This window comes from Panthera uncia, chromosome A2 (assembly GCF_023721935.1).
Source record: "Panthera uncia isolate 11264 chromosome A2, Puncia_PCG_1.0, whole genome shotgun sequence".
NCBI lineage: Eukaryota > Metazoa > Chordata > Mammalia > Carnivora > Felidae > Panthera > Panthera uncia.
In genome coordinates this window covers 15,459,962-15,486,694 of record NC_064816.1, presented here as the reverse complement: position 1 = coordinate 15,486,694, position 26,733 = coordinate 15,459,962, and the positions used below count along the sequence as shown (strand labels likewise).

General features: G+C 55.5%; 3 protein-coding genes across 11 annotated transcripts in view; 1 reads left to right on the top strand and 2 right to left on the bottom strand.

The window, feature by feature from the left end:
* The window catches only part of SETD2 (SET domain containing 2, histone lysine methyltransferase), a 123,457-nt gene extending 113,981 nt beyond the window's left edge, over positions 1-9,476 (top strand). For both annotated transcript variants that reach the window (XM_049642571.1, XM_049642570.1), the window contains exons 19-21: positions 6,214-6,294; positions 8,202-8,303; positions 8,647-9,476. In XM_049642571.1, the coding sequence (XP_049498528.1) occupies positions 6,214-6,294; positions 8,202-8,303; positions 8,647-8,808 (345 nt within the window). In that variant the 3' untranslated portion in view covers positions 8,809-9,476. The remainder of the gene's footprint in view (positions 1-6,213; positions 6,295-8,201; positions 8,304-8,646) is intronic.
* Positions 9,477-11,928: 2,452 nt separating this feature from the next.
* On the bottom strand, positions 11,929-15,504 carry LOC125929307 (death domain-containing membrane protein NRADD-like). 2 transcript variants are annotated; one of them, XM_049640363.1, is made up of 5 exons: positions 15,145-15,504; positions 13,730-13,885; positions 12,891-13,074; positions 12,634-12,776; positions 11,929-12,535 (listed from the first exon to the last, which is right to left on the bottom strand). In XM_049640363.1, the coding sequence occupies exons 2-5, from the start codon at positions 13,833-13,835 to the stop codon at positions 12,216-12,218; spliced, it is 753 nt and encodes a 250-aa protein (XP_049496320.1). In that variant the 5' UTR covers positions 13,836-13,885; positions 15,145-15,504; the 3' UTR covers positions 11,929-12,215. The 2 variants fall into 2 exon arrangements, with proteins under 2 accessions (XP_049496320.1, XP_049496321.1); XM_049640364.1 differs by having other exon boundaries at positions 13,745-15,504.
* Positions 15,505-15,603: 99 nt separating this feature from the next.
* The window catches only part of NBEAL2 (neurobeachin like 2), a 29,740-nt gene continuing 18,610 nt past the window's right edge, over positions 15,604-26,733 (bottom strand). For 5 of the 7 annotated variants that reach the window (XM_049640356.1, XM_049640359.1, XM_049640357.1 and 2 more), the window contains 31 exons: positions 26,571-26,729; positions 26,257-26,416; positions 25,985-26,070; positions 25,297-25,809; positions 24,464-24,642; positions 24,209-24,368; positions 23,839-23,976; positions 23,382-23,747; positions 23,143-23,292; positions 22,848-23,005; positions 22,564-22,688; positions 22,339-22,474; positions 21,735-21,895; positions 21,319-21,635; positions 21,115-21,210; positions 20,627-20,751; positions 20,400-20,540; positions 20,089-20,219; positions 19,880-19,989; positions 19,662-19,779; positions 19,463-19,560; positions 18,829-18,945; positions 18,096-18,185; positions 17,902-18,011; positions 17,565-17,737; positions 17,371-17,465; positions 17,050-17,166; positions 16,793-16,951; positions 16,568-16,716; positions 16,187-16,322; positions 15,604-16,094 (listed from right to left, as the gene is read on the bottom strand). In XM_049640356.1, coding sequence (XP_049496313.1) covers positions 15,993-16,094; positions 16,187-16,322; positions 16,568-16,716; positions 16,793-16,951; positions 17,050-17,166; positions 17,371-17,465; positions 17,565-17,737; positions 17,902-18,011; positions 18,096-18,185; positions 18,829-18,945; positions 19,463-19,560; positions 19,662-19,779; positions 19,880-19,989; positions 20,089-20,219; positions 20,400-20,540; positions 20,627-20,751; positions 21,115-21,210; positions 21,319-21,635; positions 21,735-21,895; positions 22,339-22,474; positions 22,564-22,688; positions 22,848-23,005; positions 23,143-23,292; positions 23,382-23,747; positions 23,839-23,976; positions 24,209-24,368; positions 24,464-24,642; positions 25,297-25,809; positions 25,985-26,070; positions 26,257-26,416; positions 26,571-26,729 — 4,875 coding nt within the window. In that variant the 3' untranslated portion in view covers positions 15,604-15,992. Of the gene's footprint in view, positions 16,095-16,186; positions 16,402-16,567; positions 16,717-16,792; positions 16,952-17,049; positions 17,167-17,370; positions 17,466-17,564; positions 17,738-17,901; positions 18,012-18,095; positions 18,186-18,828; positions 18,946-19,462; positions 19,561-19,661; positions 19,780-19,879; positions 19,990-20,088; positions 20,220-20,399; positions 20,541-20,626; positions 20,752-21,114; positions 21,211-21,318; positions 21,636-21,734; positions 21,896-22,338; positions 22,475-22,563; positions 22,689-22,847; positions 23,006-23,142; positions 23,293-23,381; positions 23,748-23,838; positions 23,977-24,208; positions 24,369-24,463; positions 24,643-25,296; positions 25,810-25,984; positions 26,071-26,256; positions 26,417-26,570; positions 26,730-26,733 lie in introns of those variants that run through there. The other 2 variants (XM_049640358.1, XM_049640361.1) reach the window with 2 other exon arrangements.

Sequence of the window (26,733 nt, the reverse complement as noted above, 5' to 3'; positions counted from 1 at the left end):
TTTCTTTCTTTCTTTCTTTCTTTCTTTCTTTCTTTCTTTCTTTCTTTTTTTTATATTTATTTTATTTTGGGGGGAGAGTGTAAGCAGGAGAGGGGCAGAGAGAGGGGGACAGAGGATCCAAAGTAGGGTCTGCACTGACAGGCTGACAGCAGCAAGGCTGATGTGGGGCTCGAACTCACAAACCATGGGATCATGACCTGAGCCGAAGTCAGACGCTCAACTGACTGAGCCACCCAGGTGCCCTGTATCTGTTTCTTTCTTGATAGATTTGCCTTTTCTGGACATTTCATATAAGTGGAATTATATAATGCATGGTCTTTGTGACTGGCTTCTTACATAGTGGAAGGTTTTCAAAGTTCATCCTTGTTATAGCATATATCAGAATTTCATTTTTATGGCTGAACACTATTCCCTTGTATAGATGGACCACATTTTGTTTAGCCACTCACCACTTGATGGATGTTTGGGTTGTTCCTGATCTTTGGCCGTTAGGAACAATGCTGTGTGGATATCTGTGTATCTCATTGCATGTGCATTTTCGGCTCTCTTGGGTAGGCACTTAACAGTGGAATTGCTGGGTCATATGTCTGATTTATGTTGAACTTTTAAGAAATTGTCAAATTGTTTTCTAAAGTAGCTATATCATTGTACATTTCCACCCCAGCAGTATGTGAAGGTTCAGTAGGAGAGTTTTTATAGAAACAAGTACCCAGAGAAAAACCCCATAACTGTTATGTGCTTCCAGCAAAATCTCGTTGGATATTCACCCTGTATCTTAGCTTCTTAGCCTTTTATCTCTGATTTGTCAGCTTTTCCTTTTCTAGTATTTCTATGAGAAAATGTAAACAAAAGTCATCTATTCTGTTATTAACCCTTTGATCTGGATATAACAGATGACAGAACAAATGAGTTTTGATCTTCCACCCAAACTTGTCCTGAAAGACCAAAGGCTTGAGGTGTCAGTCTTTGTACCCCTTTCCAGACCATAGTTTCTGACATTAAGATGTACTCTGACTTGGATAGCTAGGGACTTACTTGGATCCAACCTTCCTAACCAGTTTACAACTGCATTCACCTGGCTAGTATCTCAAAAGACAGGAGAAGGAAGCCTTTAGAGTGTTTTTATTTCTCTGGCCAACTTTTTTTTTTTTTTTTTTCTTCATCTTTAGGGCTTTTGTATAGATTTTAATTCCCTTGGAGGTACAGATTGTACTATTGTGAATTTTCATTAATTTACATGTTTTGTGTGAGGTATTAGGGATAGAAAAAGAAATAAAACTGAATACTAGTCTTCAGGAAGTTCATTCTAAAGAAATAGCCACATATATAAACCAAGAACACAGTGGGATAATTGCTATATTAGAAGTATGTACAGGAGCGCCTGGCTGGCTCAGTCAGTAGAACATGCGACTCTTGGTCTCAGGGTCGTGAGTTCTGTCCCCATGTTGGGCATGGAGCCTGCTTAAAATAAAACAATAAAAAATAAAAAGTATGTACAAAATGCTATGGGAGCACAGTGATTAATGGTTTGAGAAGATGCATCGGTGAAATGTCACAAAACATGACTTTACCTTATAGCCAGTGTGGGCAGGATGGAGCATTCTAGGTAGAGAAAGCAGTTTTTGCAAACACATAAGGTGAGGACAAGACCATATATATAGGGAACAATATATTTGGGTATGGTGAGTTTGGTGCATATGGGGTAGTGAGCAAGACAAAAAATATGGAAAAGTCCTATTTAAGTTCTCTTAAGATCTTTGTGTGCTACTGATGTGATTATTATAAGTATGATAGGTACTTGGGAGCCAGTGAATGCTTTTAAAGCAGGGGAATCAGATAGTCTCATGTTTCCCTTGAGCGAAACAGGCTCATTTGAAAAGTTGAGATTGGTAGCAGGGAGATCAGATTGGAGAGTATTAGAATAGTTTAGGCAAAGTGAGGGACTAAGAGTGGAGATGTTGGGGATTCATGCAAAGACATTTGAGAGGCATTGTGGTCAAGGCTTTGCAAACAAGTGGGTATGGAAGAGGCAAGGATGGCCCACCATCTTCATTTATTGCTTGGTGGCATGAGATCCCATTAATTCAGTCTAGGAGATGAAGGAAAGATCAGGAAGAGGTTTGGAAATAAGTTCATTGTGGATTCGAGCTCCTTACAAGATTCAGGGTAGGAATGGTGGCCGGTAGGCAGTTGTATCTAGGTTTGAGACATCAGTAAATTAGTGTTTTTTTGAAACCTTATGATATCTACACGGGGGAGGTGTGTAATGGGCAGAGAATTATTTGAAGAGTGCTATGTGGTGCTGGATGGGTGGTTTTGAAAGCTTTTGATGCTGAGAGTAAGCATCTGTGAGAGCCCTCCTTCTCTGTTTTCCTCCAGTGTTGTTCCTTCCTCTTGGTCATCTTGTGCTCTCCCATCATCCCTCATTTGGTGAGTGTGAAGTCCAGCTTTCCCTTTGAGGCCTGAGACATGAATCATTGCTGACTGCTTGCATGACTGAGAGACAGCAGTTTTTACTACCGGCTTCTGGCTTTTAATTAACACTCAGACACAGTGTAGTAGATGTCCTGAGTGCAACTATGTTACGTTAAAAGAGTGGCTGTAGAGTGTTTGTTGGATTGATGGAATTGGAAGAGGATGGGATCAGGGGCCATGAGTCTTTCCTCAGTTGATGGTCCTATCTTTGGCTTTGGGGCAGTTTGCAAAAGGATGCCACATGAAATCACTTCCTAGCAATAGAGAGAAATCACATTTGAGAGAGGACTGTCAGAAACCAGAGCCCAGATCTCTGCAGAGCAGATAGTTAAGTTGCCCAATAAGTACAGCCTGGTTGCTAGCTGGGGGACCAGAGAGAAGCCGCCAGGGCTGCGCTGCACTCAGGGCCAGATGGAAAGAGTAGGGGGCCTTCTGGTTCGCAGAGATGTCTTTAGGACCTTCGTTCCAGCTTTTTCAGTTCCACTTTTCTGAGGGAAATAGATGCAGCCTATGTGTAATCTAGTCAGACTTTTGAAACACTATTTCTAGAAACTGCCTTAAAGATCTTTTTGTTCCTGTCCAATCCTCCCTTCCCTAACGAGTACCTTTTTTTTTTTTTTCTTGACAGAATGAAGTGTAGCGCCTTATCTAGAGCCAAACATTGAAATAAATAATTTTGCTCTTTTTGCTACCAAAGGTGGTGGCAGCTCCAAAACAGAATATACTGAGCTTTTATTATTTTCAGTTGACATATACAGGGTCACACACTGCAGGATTTTGATTGAATCATGTGCAGTGTTTCTGATAAGCTCAACTTCTTCTGGATTCATGCTGCCCTGAAAGATAAAGTTCCTTCTTGAATAATGTCTTACATTTCATGTTCCAAGGGGTAGTATTTAAATTAAATTCAGGAAGAGAGAAGCATTAGGTGGGTATATCCTGCTCTCTCTCTGGCAGGACTCATTTCAGCCAGCCCCACACTCCTAAGTTCCAAGGCATGTGGGCTTTGTGACATGGTCATCTCTGTCAGTATAATAAAGATTGGAGTTTGCATTTGTCGTGTTACACAGCCAGTATGTGATTATCAGAGCCATCCAAAAAACTTGAAGTCATTCCCTTCTAAGCCAAAAGGACTTGAAGCCTCACCTTAGGTAATGTGAAGGTACTTGGGCCTTCCTTGTCATATTCATGTCTGATCATATTCCAACCAGATTCCCTGGAATCCGGACATGCCCCAGATGAAGACCAACAGCAGGGTGAGCTGCTCAAGGCAGGAAGCTCTGGCTGTCTACCGAGCCCTCTGCCTGCATCTCATTGTGTGTTCTCATCTGGCCACTGTTCACGTAGATTCCCACCACAGTTCTCCATTGGCTGATGCCCCGTATGAGGCAGCAGATGGAAAAAGCTGATTATTGCTGAGGCCCTGGGAAAACATTGCTTTTGCACCCATCAGAGTGCCTTCCCCTCTCTGATGGGTTCCTGGGATCTCAGCAAGACCACTTGCATTAGGTAGATGTTCTCTACCCCATGAGATAGCTTGTTATATGTTTGGGACCGTTGGTACAAGCTAATGGTCTTTTCTGGTGCTAAAGGATTTTTATTTGGCAGTAGGCATTTGAGAAGGTTACTAACACTTGTTTTAAAAGTTTATGTATTGTAGAGATGCTAATATTTTAAATGGGACTTTTCTGGAGTAAAGGAGGTTTTTCATGTCAGTGTCCATCAGGTGCTGTCCTTGGCTCTGACTCTGGCTCCAGGTATTGCTTGGCATTGGGCTGAAGTAAGCATTAACCAGTTTCTGAAATCATTTCACATGCCATTTGCAGACCACAGACCAAGAGGCATACATGAATTTCAGTACTCCCTAGAGTACTTCATTTTGGTGTATGATTTCTGTGATGTAAAGTTAGGTACCCTTCATTTGAAAATTCCCTTTCTCAGTCCCAGTTGCTCAGCACTCAAAAGGACCACGAAATCTCCTAGACAGAGCTCAGTGGACTGTGCTCTGTAACTGTGTTTTTAAAGCCCTACCAACCTCACCAAGTCAGAGATTCAATTAGAAAGCTGTTAAATATATGCTAGATTTATTTAGCTTTTGAACACATACCGCATTCAGAGGAAAGCAGAACATTTCTGTTTGCACAGTACCCTCACTGAGAGCCTGGCCTCTTCTCTAGGATCAGGAGCCTTGAGATGGTTGTCATCTCCAGGGGCTCTCTGTAGCCGTTGGTATTGCTACTCATTTCCGAGAGCTACAAGAGAACAGCTGAGGGTGTGTTGGAAGTTTCCTTGGCGCAGTCAGGCAATTCTTGATCCCTTGCTACCTGAGGTCTTATTGTGAAGCACAGCCACAGTCCCTACTACTGGAAAAAATAACCACAAAATCCCAAAGCAAAACATTTGAAAATAGAGTTACAGTGTGCTGTTTGGTCTTGTTTCCTGAAAACAGGTTGAATCTGTAATATTCTTTCTGCCCTGCCTTCTCCCTCCTGCTCCCACAGCCTCAGAAAGTGGAAAAATGGAAAATATGTAAAGCTTTTATAACAAATCAGAGAAAGCAGATTTGTAGCAGCCCAAAGCCAAGGGAGTTTCACCTTTCTCTGGAGCCGGTCCAGAGCAAAGTGAGCTGAACAGCTCCTTCATCACCAGTGCCTTCATACTGTTTATGGAAACGGAGGAATCCAAACTGGGGGATGGTTTGGGAGTAGAAAAATTCTCTGCTCTAAGCAGCTGGCAAAAACATGAAGTACCCGTCATAGCAACTGTGGCTGCTATGTCCATCTGAAATCTTTCACAGGGGAATGCTCCTAGATCTTTTCCGTGGAAAAGCACATTTAATAGCGAGGGGCTTGATGCTTGGTGGTGGGCAAAGGTATGGGGAGATGGCCTTGCATGGCAGGTGCTCCAAATGCCATAGCTGCTGGCCCCTTACCTCCTGGCGGTGCCCAGTTAGGGGGAACTTGGCAGCCTTGACTCCAGCACAGCTGGAAGAGGGAGTATTTTTAGGTTTGTCGTCATCTTACCAGCTTCGGATGGAGTATCTTCTGTGTCTTAGCATCCTCTCATCTGTTCACTGACTTGGATGACCCTGGTCTCCTCACCCCGCAGTACTACGATATGTCTTTAGGCTTTCCATTCCCGAGCTGGAGATCCCAACCTCCAGGGAGCCTCTCCTGCATGCTGAGACTGTTTTCCTGCAGTCTGGCTGGTTCTGCCTTTGGAGGAGAGGTGACGAGTATCCACGGAGAGTGGAAAGGCCTGGATGAGGGCAGTGATGTGGTCTGACCTTCCAGTTGTGTGGTGAAAGGTCTTCAGAGCATTTTCTTTTGTCCTGGAATCACAGAATGTCAGAGCCAGGAGAGGTGGGGCTCACCGAGTCCCAGCCTCACTTGACAGTGTGGGTACTGAAGCGCAGAACAGGGACCCGAGTGGTCCGTTGTCACACAGCACATTCCTCCGCAGGGAAGGGGACTCTGAAACAACTGGAAATGTATAGCTACATCAAGGATGTAACTTTGACTTTGGGCAAAGAACTTGGTTTACAGGAAGGAGACCAGAGCCAGATGCCAGGTGAGACTGGGGTGACAGCAGCCGAGCTGACTCCAAGCCATGCCCACTTAGGCTCCTGAATGGGGTCAGGTGTCCCAGCTGGGGAAAGAAAGGAGGGCTCTGGAACAGCAGGGCATCACTGACATGACGTCTCATGCCACCACTGTTGTGTTTTCTTTTCATTTCTAGACCTCAAAAAAGCCTAAGACAGCAGAAGCAGACACCTCCAGTGAGCTGGCTAAGAAAAGCAAAGAAGTATTCAGAAAAGAGGTAAGGTTTAGTGGGTGTGGGCACTAAGCTCTGTAGGCCTAAGCTTAAGCCCTTTCCTTTCTTGTCCTAATGCCTTTGGGCATTCCCTTGCTTCTGTGACTGTATAGTTGTCACGTGACGAGGGCACATTGGAATGGTCCTTTACAGGTAGGTATTAAGCACTTTCATATCCATTGTCATTTCATCCCTGTAACAGCTCTTGAGGTAGGCAAGACAGGAATTGTCATTCTTCTTACGCAGGTGGTGGACCTCTTAATGTTCAGACAAGGCAAGTTCTAGACAGAAAACCTGAATTCAGGCCCTCTGGCTCAAAGTCCAGTCCTGTTTCCACGACTTCTCATTTGGTGGCTGCCTTATCCTCACAGGATTGGGAGAAAGCAGCTCCTCTTCATGCTACTGGAAGTGTGTGTTTCCCGCTGTCAGCACACGAGCCTGGTCTGCCTCGGGCATCTAGGTTCTAAACTCCAGTTTTGATTCACTGACTGTTGGAGGAAACAGACCTGTAAATAAGTAATGGCGGCTGTGTGAGGAGTGTGCCAGCACAGGGCTAGAGGTCACTGTTCAGGGTGTCACGAAGGGCTCTTGTGTAGCAGGTAGGAATGGACCGGGTGGATCAGGAGGGATAGAACTTCAGGCTGTAGAATGTACAGGAGTAAAAGAAACCCTCGTCCCTCCCAAGGGATTGTAAGTAGTCTGGGGGTTTTGCACAGGGTATGTGAGGGGTGTTGGAAGATGAGACTGAACAGTCTCGTGCTTCTTCATACAGGGTCTGTGTGTCTGGGAGTCACAGGGCCCCACTGCCGACTTGAAGCTGGGAAGAAGGAATTCCCTGGCTATACTTGGGGAAGTGGATTGAAGCGAGAGAGTATGGAGGCCAGAATGCCATAGAAAAACGTTGAATAAAAGCCCTTTCCAGGGATAAAACTTAGTTTCTCGCTGTCCCTGAGTGAAATTATTGCTGTTTTGGCCCAGCCTACCAGCAGCTTTGTTTGGTGCCTGCCTCGTGATATAGCCTTATTCTTTGATCATCTGAAGCTTCCCTGAGTTTCAGGGATGGGTAGACCCTGTCTAGGGTGCCTCCTGACCAAATGGCTGTCATTGGCCTCTTTGCTTCCTCTGTACCCTGGGATCTTAGCACCACAGATACTTTCGGAGGTCCTGTGCCAGGGTCTCTTTTGAGAGCCACTGGGTAGGACAGACGCTACAGCTCGGGAGGACACTGGAGTTGTGTGTTGAAGAGGGTCCTACCCTGGGTCCTCTCCCAGCAGCTGTCACACCACACGCACTTCCATGTGCTTCACGTTGTGTTGTAGGAATCAGATGAAGTGTGACGCTGGGGCGCCTGACTGACTCAGAGCTTGTGACCCTTAATCTCAGGGTCCTGAGTTCAAGCCCCACATTGGGTGTGGAGCCTAGTTAAAAAAAAAAAAAAAAAATTAAAAGAAGTTCACACAGAATCTAAGTGACCTTCTATAACAAAATGCCTGTGTTTCTGGGGTTGCTGAGCCTCCTGCTGGTAGCACTTGCACACCCTCTCTGCTATGCCTCCAGGGCTCAGAGAACTCAGTTCCACTCTATCTGTGCCAGGCACCTGAGATTTATTAGCTGAAACCTGGGGCTACCATGAGATGCAGCAGAGGAGTCCCGCCCTGGCTCTCCCCCTCCTGCTCAAAGTCAGGCTTGCTCCCTCTACCCCAGGAAGCACTTTCCTTCCCGGGCCCAACCTAGGGTCATCTTCTCTTTTGCCACCTCCCCCCGCCCCTCCCCGGCAGAGTAGCATCCTTCTGTCTAAACCAGCCAGCCTGAGTGGTGAGAAGGGAAGGATTGGCTGTCTGATTATTTCCCCAGCACAGGCCCTTGCCCTCTCTGGACTTTTGAGCAGTGTGTGCATTTTCTCCTGCCTGCAGATGTCCCAGTTCATCGTCCAGTGCCTGAACCCTTACCGGAAACCTGACTGCAAAGTGGGAAGAATCACCACAACTGAAGACTTCAAACACCTAGCTCGCAAGGTATCCCCTCTCCCCTCTGCTTGTGGTCTGGCAGTGTTCTGGGAAAACCGTGTACCTTTCACCACAGAAAGTGGGTTTTCTTTGCCAGAAGCCTGGGCTGGGGACCCAGGAAGAGAGAGGGAAGGTCTGGGAAGAGAGGGCACCCTACTTGAGGATAGGGTTGGTGTTTTCTAACAGACTTACAGAGCTGAGCTTCCCCTTTCTGCTGAACCCAGCACCAGCCTGCCCCAGCCTGTCTCTTGATTCAACCTCAGTCTTGGTGAGAAGGGCCCTGAGGCACCAGGCTGGTCCTCCCCCGCTAAAATCATTTCCACTGTGGTCTCTCTTCCTGTGTCCTGGACAGCTGACTCACGGCGTTATGAATAAGGAGCTGAAGTACTGTAAGAACCCTGAGGACCTGGAGTGCAATGAGAATGTGAAACACAAAACCAAGGAGTATATTAAGAAGTACATGCAGAAGTTTGGGGCTGTTTACAAACCCAAAGAGGACACTGAATTAGAGTGACTGGTGGGGCCAGGGTGGGAGGACAGGCGAGCAGGTAGGACAGACTCGGAGAAATCCTGCGGGCCCGCCGCCCCACCCCTCTGTCAGGGCTATGCTACTGGTGATGTGTCGCCCTGGGGAATTCAGACCCGCAGGTTTTCAACTGAAAACTAGGAAAACGAGCTCCATCTACAACAAGTGATCCCTGGTCACTAGCCGTTGGGGTGTGGCTGGAGGCCCATCAGAGGCAAGGGCTTAGGGAAGGACCCCGCTAAGATCCTGGCCAGGCCTAGCCCCACTCCCAAACCTGGGTCTCCTCCTTGGCGGTGCTGTCAGCGCACAGACCCATGCGCGTCCCCACCCACGACCCCTCACCCTGACGATCTGTATTATATTTTAATGTATATGTGAATATATTGAAAATAATTTGTTTTTTCCTGGTTTTGTTTGTTTTTCGTTTTGCTTTTAGCCTCTACGTGCTAGATCACAGGAAGACTTTGTAAGGACAGTTTAAGTTCTCCTGCAAGGTTTAATTTGTTATCATGTAAATATTCCAAAGCAGGCTGCCTTGTGGTTTCGGCCAGCCTTGTGCTATGTTGATAAGATTGATTTACTGCTTAAAATCACTTTACTTTATCCAATTTTTACTGAACTTTTTATGTAAAAAATAAAATCAATTAAAGAACTTGGCACGTGTGTTCCCTAAAAGCTAGTCAAGCATGTTTCTATATGGTGGTGTCACTGGAGAAAGGAGCGACGGTTGCCATAGGTGTGTGAAGTCCAAAGTTAATCCTTGAACTTGGAGTTCATCACAGGCCTTGTCCCCAACAGGTCTCACTGTGACTGACACTTTTGGCCCTGGGATCTTGTGCCTGTATACAGGGTGGAGTCAGCTTTAACATGTATTCCAGAGCAAGGAGGTGGGCCTCTGGGCTTCTTTACTTCAGTTTTAAATAAGTCAGTCTGGAGAAGGGCATGAGAATTCCCCTTTATACTTCCTGGCTGAGGAGGGGCATTGGCCCTCTTCCCTCCAGAACTTGAGTTCCCCAAGCTCACCGGGACGCTCTTTTGATGTTTGGGTTCCCTGACCTCCCCCACCATGCATCCTGACACTGGGTTTGGACACTACGGGGTACAGTGCACGGGTTGTGAGAGTGGGCAGCTCCTGGAGGATGCAGGGCTCTGTGGCAAACCCCCTCCCGCCACCCTTTGATGCACCAGTTGTCAGCGTTGTGAGGAGAGCCGAAGGCTTCAGGCCATCTGGGGCTATCTTTACAAAGAGACTGGTCCCATCTCTTCCTCACCAGGGCTCTTTTGCTTCCTGCAGCAACGCCCTTGGGGAAGGGGCTGTTGCCTGCTAAGTCTCGGTTGGGCCAAGTGGATCGGTGTGGATTGGTGTGCACTCGCCTGCTGCGGGTTACGCGGGTTATGCTGGGCATTTTTTGTGCTCAGGTCGTGCCCATTCGATCCTTACGACCCTGAGGACGGGAGTTGGTGCTGTTTGGATGAGGAAAATTCGGTTCCTCAGATCCTCATTGTTAATGAAGGAGAAAAACCCCTATTTAAAGTCCTAATCATTAGACCCACTATTTAACAATATAGACAAAGTGTTTCCCATGCTACTGCAGCCTTCAAAACTATTTAAAGCACATATTACATTGAATGGATGGACTCTGATTCAACCCTCTTAACATTTGAGAGTTATTCAGAATGTTTCAGTTAACATGCACATTAAAAGGGAGCGTTTCTCTCTTGGGTGGGCTCGTGGTGCAGGGGAGCGGCCCTGTCTTCTGCTGCTGCTCGCATGCAACCAAGTCAAATTCATGGTTCGACCCGAGGCTCCAGGTTTCAGATTTTCTAAGGAAATTTAGGTGGCCTCCCATTAAAGGGTGGTGACCAGGGAGTTGTAGAGTTTCAGACAGGACACCTTTGAAGAGGAATTCTGTTATCTTAGCTCCCTATTTAGTGTTACCAAAATCTTTCCCCTTCCACACACCTCTTGACACTTCAGACTCCAATCCCCTCGGTTGTGAGAAGGGGCACCAGCTAATGCAGAAGCTGTCCGGTGCCCCTCGGCACAGGCTTCCACATTCATCACCAGTCCAATCCTTGAGAGCCCTGAGGGTGGGCGACTCCCTGCCCAAGTAGCTGCGAGGTCGAGTGCACCGGTCTCACTTTAGCGGACTAGATGCTGGGCCTTTCCTGCTTTCCCTCCTGGGTTATTGCCCAGGGGTCGTTTTAGGCTGGAGGTGGCTATAAACCTCCCCTTCCTTATTTTAAGCAGCCAGCCCCAGTCACCTCTGTCAGCCAGAGGACAGGATCCCCCCAAGGCCTCCCTAGGCCACCATGGAATCCCACGACTCCTGAATTCGGGTGGCTGTGTTGGCTACGTGCCCTGAGCCTCATGGATGTCAGGATGGTGGCCCCTACTCCTTCCTGAGCAGGGCCCATCCGTCGTAGGAAACCCTTCCAAAGGCCGGTACCAGCCTGCCCACTCCTCCTTTCAGGGTGGGAGGGGATGCATGGGGTGCAGGCGGTTTGGCTGCAGCTGCCCTGCTCTCAACTGCCCCTCAGGTGGGCGGGATGACCTGCTTGCCCTTGGCTTGTGTGGAAATCACGGAAGCAGCTGTGGAAGCATGTTTGGAACGCCCTCCGGAGCCTGGAGCATGGGTCTTACAAGGAGACCTTTCTTCCTTTTTCTCAACTAGCAGTGACCTGAGGCCCTCGGTAGCTGGCTTCCCAGGGCCAGTCTGCCTCCAGTCTCCTCTTGATGCCGGTCACAGCAGAAGTCACAAAAATGGTCTCAAACCCCAGGCCCCTCAGTGCCAGTTTGAGAGTCTAGGGGCGGTGGGGGGGGGGGGGGGGGGAACTACCAAATGTGCCATTCTATGTGTTGTTCTCCAGCTAAGAAAGCTAAAGTTCAGAAAGGTAAAAATCGCTCCCTGACACGCACAGCCAGCGAGTGGCAAGGTGCAGATGTGAACTCCAGCCTGTGTCTCCAGAGTGCTCGCATCTTCTACAGGAGCACGCTGCCTGCCACCTCACGTGCTCCTCCCACCTCCCGCGGACCCTCTTCTCTTTCTGGGCCTCTGCCTCCTAGCAACCCACTGTCTCTCAGGCCCAAGGAGTCAGAGGCGGCACGGTAGTCCAAAGTTGCCTTTAATACGAGATACAAAAATAGAAAAACCAGTTGAGGCTAAGTGAGGGGAGGTGGGGCAGGGAGGAGGGCAGGACCACCCCTCACTGCTGACCCCCCCACATCCTGGTCCCCGTCCTGGAGGAAGGCCGGACAAGGGGAGCTGAGTGGTGGCCGGATCTTCTCTGTTCCCCCAGAGCAAGGCAGGCTGAGGCCACCAGTGCCAGGAAGCCGAAGAAAGGAAAAGCACCGAAGCAGATTCCCTGAGCGGCCGGGGCTGTGCCGGCACCGCTCACACCACAGAGCAGCCCTCAGCTGGGGGGCGCAGAACCCGGACCACGTCTTCGCGGCCCATGGCAGCCAGGGCGTCCTCTAACACCCCGAGAGTGGCACCGCTGCCTTCTTTGACAGCCCAGTCCCTCAGCAGGGTGTAGGCTGGCACCTGGTCCTGGGCCATGACCTCCACAGCATCAGTCTGGTAGCCCAGGCGGCCCGCCAGACCCTGCCAGCCCTTGTCAGGTTCGCCTGAGACTTCCAGGAGCCGTTCCACTTCCTCCTGCTGCTGCTGAGGGAGGTGAAGGTAGAGGCGGCAGCCAAGCTCAGGATGTGGCCCTAGGGTGGGAGACGTGAGGGGCACAACAGGGTCAGGTGGGCCGGGTGCTATGGCACAGCCAGGTGTGAAAGTCTGTAGATTGGGAAAGGGGGCTCACCCTGACTGGGGGCGCAGGGCTCCTGACCGCTAGGATTGTCCAGGAAAACAATGCTGTCTCCGTGCCTCTGGTCCCTATCGAAGGTCCCCAGCTCTGCAGTCCGAGCTTTGGCCAACTGCTGTCTTTGTTTATGGGAGCGCCAGCTGTGGGGAGCAGGGGGACCCGCCAACCTGTTCCAGCCTTCACTGAGACAGAGGGAGCTAGCTGGGAGTCCAGCTGGGGAGGGTGTGCCACAGGGCAGTGCCCAGACTACTTACCACTTGAAGGCCACGTAGGCGAGCAGACCGAGGACCACAGTGGCCAGGAGGGCACAGTAGACAGGGATAATGCTGCCTGAGGCCCCTGGAGGCTCAGGAGGGAATGGGGAGGAGGTATTGGGGGCCAGGGCTCCCCCTCCCCATACCTCTTCCCTGTCCCTGCCCTGTACCCTCCAGGTCTTATCTGTAGAGGAAAGGACAAACAGGATCAAGGGCAAGGAATCAAGGCTAGGATCCCTGGGTAGCCTCACTTAGACTTTGCTGCCCAAAAGGTTTGAAACAACAGTCCCTACTACATAGAGTCAAAAACTCATAGCATGGCATCAGGAGCTGGTTGGCCATCTCTCGCATCCTCCCGTCTGCTCGCCACTCTTGGACACCTAGCCCTTCCCAGGTGTACCCTTCTCCCAGGTTTCCAGAGGTCTGCTCTTGTGGTTGTACCCTCTCTATCTGACACACTGGCAGGTACCGCCTACTTGGGGAAGACTTCCTTGATCTCTTCCAGTCTCTCCCTTTCCTGGCTCCTGTTCTACTTCCTCTGTCTACTGGGGCTTTAGACTGTGTGTCCTGTCTCTGCCACCAAGTCCGGGAGAGCAAATGGATTCATGGTGGTCCCGACGGGGGCTTTTCTGCACATGAGACCTTGGAGATTTGTACAAAATAAAGCTCAGCTGAAAGTCAAGTAAATGCTGCTGCTCACTTCTGCCTGGAGGCCAGTTATTTCCACAATCCGGTGCAGGCAAGGCACAAGGTACAGGGACTCCAGGACTTGTAACTGGACTTGTGTGTGACCTACCCACCTACCCAGTGCCCCCAAACTTCGATTGACAGTTACCTACCCACGTGGAGCTTACCCTCCCTGTGGCTGGAGTTGTGAAGCATGGCTCTGCTGGCTAGCAGTGCTCCCATGGACTGCATCTCTTGGAGAAGATGTTGGAGTGTCATTCCAACACTCAGGCAAAGGAGCTGGGACACTTCTCGGAGTCCAAAAGGGGCTATGTGTAGCGAGACGGGAGAAATTCCTCAGGCCTGATGTCAGGAGTCCCCTGGTAGACTCTGTCCCCCTCTCTTGGCTCACTCCATCCTGATTCACCCCAGGGCTGGTTACCACCGCCCCCTCCACTTCCCCACTCACCAGCCTGGACCAGTTTCCACCGGTGTCAGGTGGGGGTGGGGTTGACAGAGCTAAGCCCCCGCTGGCCAAAGCTAGAGGAGCCGGCAGCTCAGAATGGAGGAGAGCAGGCTGGAAACTTCCCTATCTCAAAGACCTTAGCAACCCCCCTGGTCTGAGTCCAGGGATGGCACTGGAGGACGAGCGACTCCCATCCCCACCTCAGCCAGAGCCAGACCAGAGGCCTGCTTAGTGGGAATCTCCCCCAGACTTCTCAGCATGAGCCTGGGAACCCCACACCCTAAGTCTCTAAAACAGGGCTCCCTGGCGCGACTGTGGCCCCACTTCTCCAGGATCGGTATCTAACCCTCACTTCCTGCTCAGAAACTGGACAGGAAGGTTCCTTGGTGGGTTCAGCAAGGGCAGAGTATATGGGCTCAGAGGCCCCCTTGTCCTTGCTCATCTGGGAATTGAGAGGCCTTTGAGGCTAGAAACCTCAAGGCCAGGACTACTCAGTCCCAGGACCCATGTAGACCACGGGGCGGATCCTGCTGGGACGCGCTTCCTAAGGTCTGGGTAAGAGAAGCCTCCTCTGGGCTGAGGAGGGATGTTGCCGGGAAGGCATGGACAAGAAACCTGGGGGAAGGCCCTCTAACTCCCCGACATCCACCACCACATCCGGCCTTGTCTCCAAACTCACTTCCCCACCCAGTGTGCAAGTGGGTCTGGGATAGAGAAGGCGGTGGCCCTTGCCACATGTGGGGCTTGTACAACTGGGTCGCTTACCATATAAGGGGCCCTTCCCGGATCCTGGTTGGCAGGTGGGCCCGTGACTAGAGCGCCTAGCCACAGCCAGGCCCGTGTCTGCCCTCCCCCCCCCCCCCCCCCCCCCCCCCGCGCTGCTGCGGGGCTGGAGCTGCTTCTCCCCAATCCCCACCTCCACACACACACACACACACACACACGCGCGCGCGCGCGCGCGCATCTCCAGACCACAAAATACGCCCGCACATGCCCACACGGACGCCGGCACGACGGGCGACATCCGCAGGATCACGGGCCTCGAGGTGGAGGAACAGAAAAGTAGCCCTCGGTTCTCCTGGTCCAGGGAGACCGGGGCTCTGTCCCCACCCCTCTCCTGACCTGGAGCGGCCGTCCCTCGGAGGCTCCCGGGATCCACTCGGGCTGGCGGGGCTCGGAGCTCCGCGCTGCCAGGCTACCATGGGCTAGCCAGGACGGCTGCGTGGAGACCCTGGGGAGGCCAGCTCCGGCGCGAGGCGGGCGGTCCAGCCGAGGAACCGCCTAGGCCCGAGAGCGGGGGCGCGCGGAGGCGTGGCCGTCCTTAGCCCCGCCCCGCCCCGCGCAGGGACGCGCACACGTGCGGAGGTGTTGCGGGAGCGCGCTGAGAGCTGGGAGCCATCCGCGGGGGAGAGACGGTGGCTGAGGCCCACAGGGACCGGAACGGCGCGGCTGGAGAAACGGAGGCCACGCGGAGGGAACGAGTCGCCCTGGTGGGCTTACGGGCCAGGGGGACACGAGGCCCGGACGGTGGCCTAGGCAGGCGGAGACGCCGCGCGCATGCATACTCGGAGGCGAAGCAGCTACAAAACCAGGCCAGGTTTATTGCCGAGACCGGGAGAGCGAGGGGCCGCCTTTAGAGATTAAGGCCACAGTCCGGTCCCCGTGCTCTGCCGGGACGCGGGGCTGGAGAGCCTGGGCTCCCGCCCCACACTGTGCAAAAAAGTGCTGTGTTGCCGCTGAGGCCAGTGCCAGACTCCGGACGGCCCCTCTGCCGGCGAGGGGCGGGACTTCCTGGAGTGAATCGCCCACCAATCCCTGAGCTGGGCGGGGGTGGGGTCCCGCCCACCCCCGGAGCCGGGCCGACCCCCGGCCGCGGCCTCTTGGTCTCCTCCTCCTCCGGGTTCCCGCCGACTCCTGGGCGGGGCCTCCAGGGGCGGGGCCCGCCGGGGGAGGAGCCTGCGTGACGGCTGTCAGCGCGCGTCTCCAGGGTTGTACTCTGTCTCCCCTGAGGACACCTGGGAGATGCGCCTGGAGGACCGCCACAGCTTCCGCGCGAACTGGCTGCTGCGCGCCTGGGGGAAGTAGGATCGTAGGATCGGGGAGAAGTGGGCCAGGACTGTCGGCCCCCCGCCCCGATCGAGGCCCGCCCTGCCCTTATCCTCACCTCAGAGGGCTGCCCCGCGCCCACCACGATAAGCTTGCCGTCCTCCAGGCCCACGAGCACATGGCTGCGCTCCTTGGTCACAGCCACACTTCGGATGGGCACCTTCATGGGTAGAGGAGGCGCAGCTGGGAGCAGTCTGCAGGGAGGGAGGGATATGCTCTCAAGTGCAAGTTAGCTTTGTGTCTCTTCATTCTCCCAGGTACCTTCTCTGCCCACTGTGGGACAGGAGACAGCCATGAAGAATGTGCCCACAGACAGGTAAGGGGCTGTGGGTACACACCAGAGAGGGGTGGGGGTGGGCTGGGGGATAGCACCTCTTAGTGTCTTCTTACGGTGACTACCACCCTGAGGACCCGTGAACTCATCAACAGTGGCACTCACTTGTTCAGGTGGAGGATGTGCAGGGCACACTGTGCTGTGCCCAGCAGAACAAAGTCCTCTGTCACTGCCAGGGCTGTGGGCTGCTCTACCAGGGGCAGCGAAACCCGCAACTTCCCATTCACTGAGTACAGGTGCAAGGAGTAGGTGACCTGGAAGAAGCAAGAGGTGTCAGCAAGGACAGAACACCAACTGCCCCTTTCTTGTTTGAGCACCCCTTTTCCATACCTGAGCCCCAACACGTTCCCACGCCGAGCTCTGTACCACAATCTGGCCCTCTGACCCCAGCACCAGGTGGGACACAGGTCCGGGTAACGTGGCCCCTGGGGGCTGTAGTGCTGCCACAAATTGGCCACGGCGTACAGTGTGGATGATCACAGTTCCATCCTGCAGGAAGGCAGCTTAGGGTGCTGGGCAGGGGTCTCTAATCTCCAGGGGCATTGCCTAGCAAACTTGGCCTCCCCTGGGCACAGGCCCACACACACCTCAGATCCAGACACAGCCATGTCGAGTTCAGTGCTGATGGCCACACAGCTCACTGCAGCCTCATGCCCGTAGAGGACCTGCACGGGCTTTGATGCCAGTCCCACCGAGAGACCACCCTGTAGGGAACCAGGGCTGGCTCAGAACTGGGGACATCTCACTACCGTGGCCCCTGACTGAGAAGGCTAAGGCTCAGGAAAGTGATGGCCTCGTCCAAAGCCAGAGAGCTGGAGGGTCGTGGAGCCCCAGGCTTGCTCACGGTAGCAGAGAGAAGGGCAGGTCTGGACTTACGGGGGCCCCACGGGGCTGCCCATCCAGCATACCTCCTGCAGGAGCCGCCACACCATGCACGTGGTGTCCCGGGAGCCTGAGATGAGGTAGATGCCACAGGTGTCCAATGCAAGGCAGGTCACTACATCTGCATAGGGAGGGGAGGGTACAAATGGAACAGAGTAGTCACACCCCCCCTGGCCAGCTACCCCCACCCGCACCACCCCACCTCCAAGGCTGCCCATACCAAGGTGGCGGTTGAGTTGCTTCAACAGCTTGCCCCGGGATAGTGAGGTCACTCGCAGACTGCCATCCCAGTGGCCACCACTGAACAGCAGCTTTCCGTCGGGAGTCACTGCCAGGGCTTGCCCACTCACACCACTGCCTGGCACCCACGGGCCACTCAGCAGTCGCTGCATCCTGACCCAGTGCGGGGGATGACAGGTGAGGCCAGGCCAAGAAGACCCAGGCCCTCAGAGACCTAGGCCAGACCCCGCCACCGGCCCACGCTCTGGCTGGGTGGGAAGATGAGTCAGGGGACAGGGTATTTAGAGCCCACCCCTGCCCACATCCCTGTGTCCTACTTGGGGTTGCCTATGGTGGGGTCTTTGCTGAAGCTGAAGTAGTTGTTTATGTTACGGTCGTAGGGCAACCAGCTGTGGGTGCCCAGCAGCCCACTGGCACTCACGGTCACCTGTGGGTAAGAGGGGGCAGAGGTGGGTGTGGGGCGGAGTCAGTGAGGGGTGCAGCTAAGATGGGCTCTGCCTGGTGCACTTACCAACAGGTCTGAGGAGCCCTGGATGATGAAGGAGTGGGACTGCCGGTGGGGAACCAGGGCCAGTACCAGGGGCACGCCATCACTGATGACCTACAGAGTAAGAGTACCAGGCTAGCTATGCTTGCGTGGTCAGCCGGGTGCCCCACTCCCGTACCTACAGCCTGGGCTGCCATTCTTTCCTCTCCTCTCAACCCCCAGTGGCCACAGACTAGGCATCATAGAGGCAGAGGTCCCTCTGAGAAACAGTCAAGAGAGATCAGTGGGCTTTCAGGAGGGCATCTCAGAAAGTAAGTGAGATGCAGGGACGGACAAGGATGGTCCTTCAGAATCTCAAGCTTGGTCTCAACCTTGGTCCTCCAATCCTGTTACTGTTACTTCATATTCCCAAGCCTGCGGGCAGCAGGAGAGGATAAACTAAACTAACAACGTCGGGCCGGGAGGCATTCTGATGTAAGCATGAAGGTGAGGAAAGAAACATCCAAGGCCAAGACCCTTACTTCTGGTCTCCCTAAGGTTTTCAGAGACGGTTAGGCGAGTCAACACCTTGTCCGGGCCTTGGCAAAGAAGGTGCCCCACTCCCACTCCCACATTCCTTTCCTGTTACCTCTTTTCCAAAGGTGTCTAACACTAGTGGTCTTGATTTAGGTTTTCCATCTGCCCCAAGAAGTTCGTAAGGACAGTGGAGTTAAACCCATTTCACAGAGTAGGAAGATGAAGCCCTGCCTCCCCTCACCTCCGCAAAGAAGGCCTTGAGCTGGTCCAGGTGCTGGAATATACTAGGTGAGTTAGTGTCCAGACGTGCAAGGCGTTGGGCTGCTTCCTCGGCTGATAGCCGAGCTGGATGTGGCTCCTGTGGACAAGTGGCCCGGTCAGTACCATGGCATGAACATCCTTGACCATTATCTTTTTTTTTTTTAATGTTTATTTATTTTTGAGAGAGACAGAGCATGAGCAAGGGAGGGGCAGAGAGAGAGGGAGACAGACACAGAACAGCCTGAACAGGCTCCAGGCTCCAAGCCGTAAGCACAGAGCCTGACGTGAGACTTGAACTCACGAACCATGAGATCACGACCTGAGCTGAAGTCGGATGCTTAACCGACTGAGCCACCCAGGCGCCCCTCTTTTTTTTTTTTTTTTTTTTTTAAGTTTGTTTATTTAGTTTGAGAGAGAGAATGAGAGAAACATTGTGTGCACGTGTTCAAGTGAGAGAGGGGCAGAGAGAGAATTCCAGGCTGGTTCCGCACTGCCAGTGCAGAGCCAGACATGGGACTCGAACTCATGAACCATGAGAGCCGAAGTTGGACGCTTAACTGACTGAGCCACCCAGGCACCCCATATCTGACCATTAATCTCCAAGCTGGCCTTACCTTTAGCAGCTGACAGGGAGTCTGCCCAAAATTACTGATAATGCCCTCCAGAGCCTTCCGTTCCCGCTCATCCGCCACGTGGTCCAGGTCCACAGCCCCTGGGCAGGTAGGCAGAGCAGTCAGGGCTCCCTCTCTGCCCTCTGCCCTCAGCCCTCCTCTCCTGTGCCCCAGCCCCCACTTGAGTCCAGCGCATGCCCACCCTCATAGGTGCAGTAATAGAAGACATTGAGGGCCTCCTCTGCGGCCGGTCCCCGCTGCTTGTAGCCAAAGATGAGGTCAATCCACTCGTGCAGGTGGGCAGACACATACTCCGACTCCTGGGGGTGGGGACGGGGCCGGTCAGTCCAGGGACGGCTGACCCCCCACCCCCACCCCTGACCCTCAACCCTGGCTGTCCGCCTGTGTTCCTCTCCTCACCAGAGCCTGGCGGTGCTGCTGGATGAAGTCCTCAGGAGAGCTGGCCCATGGCGGCAGCACCACATCGCCCACCTTCTCGTTGGTCAGCTGGAGGCAGCCCAGGTCGAAGCCTGGCAGGGAGGTCAGCTGTCTCACGGTCACCTGCTCCCTGGCCACCCCCAGCCTCCGTGCTCCGTGCCCAGGCCTCCCGGCCCCGCACCAGCTCTTACCGTTCTGGTTCTCCAGGAAGTCGGGGAAGTAGAAGAACTCTGGGATGAGCTCCTTCACGTCGGCGGGGCTCTCCAGGCGGGCCTGCCAGGCTGCCGCCACTGAGTGGAACTGCCGGTCGGAGCAGTCAAAGCTGGGGGAGGGGCACAGGCCAAGGTGAGGTGGGGAGGGTGGGGACAGGGAGGGCGAGCGTGACGCTGGGGAAAGGAAGGGAGCCAAAGGGCCCAGGATACCTGGAGGACCTGCCTCTTCCCCCCATCTGCAGCAAGCCACCCTCACCCCTACCACCTGCCAGCCACCCCCCGGGCCGCACCGGCCACTCTGCAGCTGGACGTGCAGGGAGGTGAAGGGTTCCACGCGGATGAGGTAGTGCATCACGCCCGCCGCATTGGAATAGTGGGTGCCATAGTGGAACTTGTCGATGGTGCCTGCAGGGTCCTCGAAGCTCTCGTACCTGCAGCCGAGGGTAGCGGGAGAGTCAGCAGAAGCCCTGCCCTGGCCCATCCCAGCCCCCAAGCCCGGTCTTGCCCACACGCTCACTTCTCCCTCACGAGCTGGGCATGCTTGGGGTTCACCACACCGATGGGCTTGGACAGGTCCCGGAAGACGGCCGGGTTGCTGAGGTCCAAAGTTGGGGACACGTAGTCCTGCAGGACCCAGGGGAACTGGCCACCCACCCAGGGAAGGAGCTGCATGAGGGTCCTGATGGCCTATCTGCCCAGCCTGCCCCACCCTCACCCTCACCCTCAGGAAGATGGGCAGAGCCCCCAGGTAGGGGCACACCACTTAGAGGGACCCCAGGGAAGCAGGACAGACAGTCCATATAAACAGGATTCCCTTCAGGGAGAAGAGAGGCCAGCGGGGGAGGGTGGAGAGTGGGTGTGGGTGTGTCGGGAGGAGGGGCAGGGAACAGAAGCCAGCTGTCAGGCGGCACCCCCCCCCGCCCCGCCCCCACAGCACCTACACTGGGGCAAACCAGGGCTGGCAGACCAGAGGGGTAGGGGCGGAGGTAAGGAGTGGACCCTCACCACAGGGTACTGAGACAGGTCGTTGTAGGTCCGCCCTGCAATGGTGTTGAGTTGCATCAAGTATTCAAAGTTGGATATCTCACGCTGTACCCATTTCTGGGGGGCAGGGGCAGGGGCAGGCAAGAGGTGAGCCAGCTGGGCTGTCCGGCACTCCCAACCGCAGGGCTCTGACCTTGCCCGCCCCCCACACTTGAGGCCTCTCACCTGGGTGAGGCCAGAGGCACGCAGCATCTCCTGGGGGGAGCGGCTGCTTAGGTAGCCTTGGGCTGGGGGGCGCAGGCGCAGGAGCCACGAGTACACCTGGTTCCGTACCTGGGTGTGGGGTGGGATGAGGCAGGGTTGGGGCCTAGGGGCCTGCCAAGGAGACGAGGCTGTGGTCCCGCCCACCTTGCACGGGAAGTTGAGGAAGTAGTTGGCCTGATCGATGAAGAAGAGCTCAAGGGCTGAGCGGCGCAGGTTGAAACGCCGCAGGTGGACTTCACGCAGCTGGGCGAGTGGGCGCCGGAAGTCGTGGCCGATGCCTGTGCAGACAGACATCAGGGGCAGGAGTCACTCACCCTTGCCCCGCCAGAGGCAAGCCATCCCCTGACGCCCTTCTAACCAGCTCCAGTAGGACACACCCTCCTCAGTTTCCACACGCTCTGTGCTGCCATCGTAGAAGTACACGTGCTGCGTGGTGATCTCCAGCAGCCCTGGGATTACAGCCACCACTGTGACCAGCTGGCACTCCGCTGATAGCACCAGCTTCTCATGCTGCTCGTCCAGTTCTGCTGCCTGCATCCTGGGGGCCAGCACCTGGTTCAGGCTCAAGGCTCTAGGACCCCCCCCCCCCGCCGCCTTCCGAATAAGCCCAAGGACCAGACTCCCCAAGTGCTGTCACGTCATGAGGAACATACTATCATGCTTCCCAGAGGAGAGGGAGGAACTGTCTGGGGTCCAGTGCCCACTAACCCCAGTCCCCACCCCAAACCAGAGCCCCTAAATGTCTGGCCATGACACCAACTCCCACCCCTGGCTCCCCCTGTTCTGGGGACCCGCATGCTGGTCTGGTTTGTGTGTCTCAGTCCTGCCCGGGGGTGTCTAGTTATGAAAGAGTCACTCTCGATTCTGCTAGACAGCTCTCCCCAACCCCCCACCTGATTTTGGACAGCCCGCTCAGGGTGTTTAGCCCTGGCACAGACTCCTGCCCCCACTCCTGGTCAGCTCTCTCCAAGCCCCACTCACGCAGTCTCCAGCGCGGCCAGCTCATCTTCGCCGAGCTGGTCTTCCGGAAGCTCCTCTGGCAGCGTGCTGACTTTGGCCTCCTTGGTGACTGCTAGAGGTAGCGAGGCCTCCTCGGTAGGTGTCAGGGGGGCCTCACCTGCAACAGGCCCAAGGGTGCTCAGCAAGAGCTGGACGGGGCAGGGCTTTTGAGGTTGGGCAGATCCAGCTCAGGACACCCTCTCTCACCCAGGTTGTCCCGCAGGGCGCTAGCTTCCAAATGAGGGTTGAAGTGATGGTTGGGCACTAGCTTCAGACGCATGCGCGAGTATGTCTCGGCACTGGACAACTTCCAGCGGGGAAGCGGTGGGTCTCTGCAGATACCCACCGCTGGTGGTCATGGGTGGGCACAGAAGTCTGTAGAAGCCCCGATTCCTCCCAGGCCTCACCCCAAACGCAGTCTCGCTGTCCAGGTCCCTCCTGGAGCCCCGCCCCGCCCCGCCCCTCCCGGCCTCCACCCGAGCCCCGCCCACCTAAGGGCCCAGGCCCCACAGGGGCTGGAGAGCTGACGCCACAGCGCCCCCCAGTGGAGCAGAGCCGTGGAGTGCTGCGCTGCCTGCTGCTTCAGTGCCGCCGCGTAACGCAGCCCTTCCAGGCGTGCCCGTCTCTGTGCTGGTTCCAGCACCAGCTCCTGGGGATTGGGGGTGGAGGAATGGGTCAGTCCCGCCGGCGGCTTCCTGTCCCGTCGGGTTTCTTCACGCTGTCCCACCAGCTATCCTCTGGGCACAGGAGTGGAGCAGCTCCCCACCCCCGCCCCGGGCTGCACACCTGGAAAGCCCGACGACTGTGTGCCCGCTCCCTCTGGCGCCGCTGTCCACTACTCATGAGCGTGTCGTAGCAGGCATTCCAGAAGCCCGACATGAGGTCGTGGCTCTTGGCGTAGGTGTCCATTTCGAACTGCGACATGGTGGGCTGCACCTGAAGGATTGGGCAGGGAGAGGACACCAGCGCTCTATGTGGGTTCCCAGCCCCCCCGTTTCTCTTCCCTGGCCCCCACCTCCAAATACCTGCTTGTCGATGAAGTGGCGCCATTCAGGTGTGGCACAAAAGGCCTGAAAGTCCTCGAAGAAGGTGGGGCTGCCGTTGGTGGGTGGCAGGGAAGGCAGCCCCCACTGGAGCCCCAGCGGCCCGTAGGCACGGTCCAGCAGCGTGCGCACCAGTGGCACCAGCCACGAGCAGCGTTCCGTGGCTGCGGCAGCTGCAGCTGCAGCTGAGGGCTCCCTTTCCTGGGTGGGCGTTTCTGGGGTGGGGGTGTTGAGCGCCCTCGCCAGCGCCGACTCCAGCTTGGAGAGCACGTAGCAGGCCTCCTCGCGCCGCATGGGCACCGCTGTCTGCAGGAGCGAGTGCAGCTTCACATAGGCCTGGGCGTGCAGCTGTGGGCGGAAGCGGGTGTGGGTGGCGTCCAGGCACACCCCGGGTTCCCTACGCCTGCCGCTGCCAGACGCCAACCCACCCCGTGCTCACCTGCGGGTCCTCCAGCAGGATGTAGCCAAGCACCAGGCGCAGGCCAATCTGTGCCATCTCTCGCAGATCTGCTGTGCCATTGGCCAGGTGTGGCCAGGCTCCCATGCGATCCAGCAGGCTGCACACGCCTTCAAAGAGCTACAGCCCAACACATTCCAGGCAGCCACCACCAGAGGAGGCCAGAAGCCCACCGGGAGGGAGCAAGGTAGGGTTTAAGTCTGGGGGCCAGGTAGGGTTTGCACACACAGACACCATTCTGACGCACCCGTGAGTGCACGTGTGCACTCGCCCACCTCCCACGCCGGATGCCTGCAGGCTCCTGTGAACACGCGGACTCATGTGGCCCTCACAGGCCCCTGAGCTGTCGCACCTTCTCACTCCACAGCTCCTGATTACCGTGACCCTCGGCGCACAGGAAGTCCTGCAGCAGGCGCAGCAGCCAAAGCGCCTGCTGGGTGAGGCTGGCCAGGACCCCAGCAGGGGCCTCTTTGATGTCGGTCAGGGCTGACTCCAGCATCATCTCCAGGAGGCTGGGGGTGGGCAAGGGACTCAGGTGTCCGCCTGGCTGTCTTCCTTCCCCTCAGGCATCCCAGAGGCCCCTCGCCCTGCCAAGCTGTCTCCTCACCTGCGCTTGATGCAGTCTGGCGGGCGCACCAGCGTGGCTGAGGCGCCCAGCTGGGTGAGCACCGAGAAGACCTGGCCACGCTCCCGCCAGGCGGCCTCATCGCTGCCTTCCACGCCCCGCCACGCCACTGAGAACAGCACGTTGGTGAGCAGGTTGCACAACTCCTCCTCAGGGGTTTGCTGTGGGCACAAAAGGGTGTGGGGGTGTGGGCGGGGGTGGGAGGGAGGCGCTGGCTCTTACACTATCCCTGCTGAGCACCCCTTGCCTTGCCGACCACTAGTAGGGACAGCTGGAGGCAGAGCATTCAGCCAGCAGACACCCTGGGGCCTGGAAGAATGGCGCAGGGGCCTTAGCCACTACCTGAATATTCTAGACAGAATCCTGGGGTTTCAAGGACTCCTAAGAACAGATGAGCTGGCTCACAAATTGCCCCATGGCAATCTCAGGCCCAAGAACCATACTGGAATTCTCTGGAGGAATGCCATAGAATAAGCAGAGACCCATACCCAAACCTGGAAACACAAGGCAGATTCCTTAGAACTATAATGCCCACAGGCCCTGTGAAGTGTCTGCCCTACAGGCTCTCTTGAGGACTTTCCAAAGCCTGGCTGGCGCCTCCACTCTGGCTCAGCATCGTCTGTCCCGTTCTAGGACCCCCTACCCCGGGAACACAACTGCAGATGACAGCAATGAGGCCGCAGCACCAGGGCTGACCAGCACCTATAGCCCTGATGTCAGACAAGACCCCACCTCTGGAAAGTCTATACTGCCTGCCCTGTGTCCCAGAGGTGTCCCTTAGAGTGCCGCAGTGGCAGAGAGCGGACCCGCCTCACCTGTGGGTTGCTGGTATTTGAGGTATCATCCCCACTGGTGGCGGGCTCCGGGAGGCTGCCGTCCTCTAGCACGTTGGAGAGACTAGAGCTATGGCGGCCATGGGCCACAGGGAAGGGCCGGGGCCCATCCAGTGGGGAAGGTGTGCCAGGCTGGCTGGCTGGAGTAAGAGTCCCACTGCCACTGCCACTGCCCGCATTGTTGCACGAACCCACGCTGGCCCGTTCCAGGCCCAGGTCAAAGGGTGTACAAAATGGAGAGAGAGCGTGGTAAAAGCTGTCAGGGTCGGGGCTGGGGGTTTCCGAGGGCAGGAAGACATCCGAAGACTCAGGTGATTCGGTGGGTGGCTTGCATAAGGCTGGCTCTGGGGATGTGGGTGTCTCTGGGGGAAAGGGCAGGGGACCCCCAGCTGTGGCAGCCTCCAGGACGTACAGCCGGGTCAGCACGTCCTGCCAGCCGGCCTGCCGGGCCAGCAGCTGCACTACATCTGGCTGTCCGTGGATGAGGTGGAAAAGCTGCCGGGCCAGGGCACAACAAGTGAGAGACTCATCCAGCAGTCTGCCCCCCAGACTCCCGTCCTAGGGCCTTCGCAGGGGGGAGGCCTCCAGAGAGCGCTCCTCACAGGAAGGTAAAGCGAAGCCCCCAGGGTAGAAGCCCCCTCTTCCGCAAGCTTTCACTTCCCATACTCACCTGGCGACAAACGTCCAGGCGGACGCCGAGGTCAGCCTGGAGGGACAGCTGCACCACAGCCAACAGATCTGAGAGGTTCAGGCAGTCTGGGAAGATGGCCAGAGAGACTCTGAGGGACTGACCCCAGGAAGGCTCTGAGAGATTGACCCCAGCCCTGCTGGCTCAGCCTTGGCCCCTGTACCAACACCTTTCCTATGTCCACCTGCCCTATTTCCTGAATCCATCACACCCTTCCGCCTGGCCTGCCTCTTGGCCCCAACTGAGATATATACCTGCCCCCAGGAATAGCTTGTAGAGGCCCTGGCAGAGCTGGGGCGAAGCAGCCCCCTCCGGCAGGCAGGCGATGAGACCCTGGAGACCATATTCTCGCAGCCGGAGCCGCTGGCGACTCCGTTCAGGTAAGCGCTCATTCTGCTGCAATCTGCGCAGGATCTGGGGCGGGGGGGGGGGGGGGGGGGCGGTTAAGTGTCACAGGGGGTTTGTTATCACTGGGGAAGGAGTTACTGGAGGAGGGGAAGTCACACCTCCCTGGCCCTCAGGCAGGGGCCATGTCAAATGGATGCTAGGGGGGGTGGGCTCGGTGTACCTTGCAGACTCGGTCGGGCAGCAGGGGCAGTGACCTTGGCTGCACCAGCAGTGCCAGCAAAACCTCAAGGTTCCCCTGCTCCAACAGGAAGATAGCCAGAGCCTCCTGTGCTGGTGAGCCCTGCAGCAGTGCCAGCAGCAGGTCCAGAGCACCCGCCACCTGG

What these genes read in the sequence shown, in the direction of transcription:
- LOC125929307 (XM_049640363.1), bottom strand. Translation starts at nt 13,835, where the DNA reads ATGACACTCCAACATCTTCTCCAAGAGATGCAGTCCATGGGAGCACTG. An exon ending in GGAGGGTAAGCTCCACGTGG is followed by an intron (nt 13,075 to 13,729) that starts GTAGGTAACTGT and finishes TTTCCTCTACAG; the next exon opens with ATAAGACCTGGAGGGTACAG. An exon ending in GCCTACGTGGCCTTCAAGTG is followed by an intron (nt 12,777 to 12,890) that starts GTAAGTAGTCTG and finishes TGCTCCCCACAG; the next exon opens with CTGGCGCTCCCATAAACAAA.